Here is a 3,482-nt window from a genome sequence, read left to right as displayed (position 1 = left end):
TCTTACCACAGGGTGGAAACTGCAAAATGTACAAAATAGGTTTGGGGGGATCAATTTACTGTGAATAAAAAAGAAAATGGGAAAAGTGTTGACATTGACAAAAAAATCGAATCATATCGAGGACATTTATTTTTTTATGATTATTTCCAAGCTAAAAATTTTTGCTTTATGATGTAATTATGAAATTCAATCATCTGTCTTGTGTTGCAATGCATAGAAGAACGCTTTGACCTTTCTCCCACTCAGATGAAACAGTATGATGCAGAAGCTTTGCATAAATGTATATACTGTATAAACTGCATAAATGTATATACTGYATAAAYKKMWWWAMTGTATAWACTGCATAAATGTATATACTGYATAWAYKKMWWWAMTGTATATACTGCATAAATGTATATACTGCATACATGTATATATTGTATATACTGCATAAATGTATATACTGCATACATGTGTATACTGCATAAATGTATATACTGTATATACTGCATAAATGTAWATACTGCATACATGTATATACTGCATTATTTCTCAGATACAAAATATATATTTTTCTGGTTATTCATCTTTGGCCATTCCTTTCTGTTGCTTGATATCTGAGCTAGAGTTAATGTAAGGTGCAGTGTATGTGTTAGGGATTTGATTTACCTTAGATTGTGAGGTGGTGTGTGTGTACTGTATAAACTAAGTCATTGTGCGTTTGTTTGTTTGTCTGCATGGACTGTGTGTGTATTCATGCTGTGTATTCGTAGTCCTCTCCACAGGCCTTTATCAAATTCCTCTTTTTGTTGTTTCTTGGTGTTGGCTCCTCTTCCTCCCAGGTGTCCTGGATCTTGTCGGGTCGTCCGATTGGCTGTAGCAGCTGGCCAAGACTGTCATAGCCAAACCAGTAGGGGGCATCATCGTTACTGTGCTCCCACTTCTCAACACAGGGCTGGAGCCTCAGAGCCGCCTGCCTACGCTCACACACACACACACACACACAGTGACTGTGCTCCCAGTGTTACATCTTTAGTTTCTGGACATTTCAGTTGAAGTGTGTGTATGCGTGTCTTACTTGGATATTCCCCTGCAGTAGACCATGTTGATGGTGTTGAGCTGTGGGAAGCCTGTCTGTAGGAAGCGTGGTGTGCAATCGGTCAGCAGAACACAGCCACTCACGTCCAGCTCTCTCAGGAAGTGACACCCTACTGTCAGGTACTGTACCGCCAGGTCTGTCATCTGATAGAGGAAGTGCATAGACAATAGGCAAGATATTTTGGTAATATTGTTTGTTTGTGTGTGTGTGAATACCTTTGGGCAGCCAGGCATGCGTAATGTGACTATAGTCCTGCAGTAGAAGGACAGAGCCTTGATGGCCTGGTCAGATAGAGCTACACAGTGAGACACGTCCATATACTCCAGACCTCTCGCCTGCCTGCAGAACTTCTGCTTTCACAGGGAGAGCAGGAGAGAAGAGGAGGAGGGTTACTTTAAGAAGTGAATTCCTTTAACACTCTTTCAATGAGGTGTCACAGACAGTCAAAAGGTACTGTTCAAACTGCAGAAGACAAAGTAAACAGTACCTCTATGCCAATGTCAGTGATCCATAAACACTCAGAGGCAACCAGCTTCTTCAGGCCAGGGTTCCCACCTAGAGCAATCAGCCCCTGAAAACATAAGTTGTGTTGTTGGAGTGTTTTAGATAGCTAACTGTAATACGACACACYTACACGGCAACGTATGGGGGCATTACCTGGTCCATGATGTTGCAGCCACTGATGTCCAGAGAGAGGAGAGCGGAACAGCTACTGAGCCACTCCAGACCAGAATTAGACAGGTTATCACAGTAAGACACACTCAGGTGGTTCAGCTTACTGCACCTGTACACACACACACCATGCCAGTCTGTCAGTGTGTACAGTACTTGTGTGTTATATATGCGTGTGTGTGTGTGCATGTCTGTGTGTGCGTGTGTGTGAGTTTTTATATGACCTTACTTTTGAGCCACCCTCATGATAGCTAAGTTGTTGATGCGGCTGCAGTTGCTCAGATTCAGCTCCCTCAGTTTAGAGGCAGAAGGCCCCTCAGTCAGGTAGCGCAGCCCCATGTCACTCACCCTACGAACACACACGGGAAGTCAGGTAGCGCAGCCCGATATCATCTAACGTAGAGAGACAGAACACACGCGCACACACACACACACACCTGCTGCAGTGTGAGATGTTGAGGTAGACCAGGTTTTTGAGGGTGCCCATAGACTTTAGGCTGGAGTCAGTCATTCTAGGGCAGTCAGCAGCATGGAGTCTCGTAAGGCCTGGAGAGCTACGACACAGAGCCCTCCAACTGATGTCTGACATACGACTGTTACCTACAAAAACACACGGACAACTGTCATAACACGCACCATAACAAACAAAGTGTGTGTGTTGATACTGCCCCTGAACCATTTGTCTTACATGACTAATCACATCCTCAGAAACAAACTGACCATCTCCTTTGGCTGAAGAGCTATAATGATTGGCTAATCACTTAACAGTGACTTGTGCCAGATACAGCACTGTATAAGACCAAGAGTTAGAGGATAGCAAAAGTTTCAGGGTTGACCAACTACATGACCTGCTGGCTGCTACATCATGGTTTGATGTCACAGACCAATCACATGAAATGAGGCCTAGCGCCTCACTCAGTCACCCAATCAGAGCCCCTGTAGACGTCACCATGGCAAYGATACTCACCACAATGATTGTTGCCAAGACAAATAAAGAACACTAATAAATAGACATGGAACATGACACGCACACACACTCACCATCAACACTGAACTTGGTGAGGTTGGCCACCTCAGCGATGGCTTTGAAGGCGGAGTCTGAGAGATGGGGCGTGTCCCATAGGGAGATGGCAGACAGAGAGTGACACTTAGAGGCCAGCTCCTATTGGAAGAAACCAGACTAAGTGACAGGCAGAGGTCCATTCACTCATTAATGACAGGTAGCCAATGGAGGTTAAAAATATGGTCTTACTCCCTATTGATAGCAATAATTTTGTCCAGAGCCTAAATTAGTTGTCTGGTAGCTCCATACATACCAGCACACAGCTGTCTGACAGAGTAGGCAGGTCATTGAAGACTATCTGCTGGAGCTGAGGGCAGCCCGCTGCTATGTACCTGAAACCTTCCACTGAGATCTGCTGGGACAAAACACCACACACAGAGTACATTAGAGAGTAGGTGGGTGAGAGAGAGATGGAGAGGGCCAGTGTGTACAGTTTGTAATTTAAAACAAACAAGTCTTCTCTCTCTCTCTCTCTCTCTCTCTCTCTCTCTCTCTCTCTCTCTCTCTCTCTCTCTCTTCTCTCTCTCTCTCTCTCTCCCTCTCTCCTCTCCTCTCGTCTCTCTCTCTCTCTTCTCTCTCTCTCTCTCTCTCATATCTCTTCATCTCCTTCTCTCTCTCTCTCTCTCTCTCTCTCTCTCTCTCTCTCTCTCTCTCTCTCTCTCTCTCTCT

General features: G+C 44.6%; 1 protein-coding gene across 2 annotated transcripts in view; it reads right to left on the bottom strand.

Moving 5' to 3' along the window:
* Nucleotides 1-407: 407 nt before the first annotated feature.
* Nucleotides 408-3,482, bottom strand: part of fbxl13 (F-box and leucine-rich repeat protein 13) — a 41,813-nt gene continuing 38,738 nt past the window's right edge. Inside the window, exons 12-20 of one of the 2 annotated variants that reach the window (XM_023985723.2) lie at nucleotides 3,067-3,165; nucleotides 2,792-2,912; nucleotides 2,188-2,350; nucleotides 1,980-2,099; nucleotides 1,736-1,862; nucleotides 1,566-1,649; nucleotides 1,294-1,428; nucleotides 1,058-1,221; nucleotides 408-956 (exon numbers count right to left, since the gene is read on the bottom strand). In XM_023985723.2, coding sequence (XP_023841491.1) covers nucleotides 734-956; nucleotides 1,058-1,221; nucleotides 1,294-1,428; nucleotides 1,566-1,649; nucleotides 1,736-1,862; nucleotides 1,980-2,099; nucleotides 2,188-2,350; nucleotides 2,792-2,912; nucleotides 3,067-3,165 — 1,236 coding nt within the window. In that variant the 3' untranslated portion in view covers nucleotides 408-733. Of the gene's footprint in view, nucleotides 957-1,057; nucleotides 1,429-1,565; nucleotides 1,650-1,735; nucleotides 1,863-1,979; nucleotides 2,100-2,187; nucleotides 2,351-2,791; nucleotides 2,913-3,066; nucleotides 3,166-3,482 lie in introns of both variants that reach the window. The other variant, XM_023985722.2, reaches the window with a different exon arrangement.

Source organism: Salvelinus sp. IW2-2015, linkage group LG4q.1:29 (genome assembly GCF_002910315.2).
Source record: "Salvelinus sp. IW2-2015 linkage group LG4q.1:29, ASM291031v2, whole genome shotgun sequence".
Classification (NCBI taxonomy): Eukaryota; Metazoa; Chordata; class Actinopteri; order Salmoniformes; family Salmonidae; genus Salvelinus; species Salvelinus sp. IW2-2015.
The sequence above is the reverse complement of the archived record's forward strand: the minus strand, read 5'-3'. Positions and strand labels throughout refer to the sequence as shown.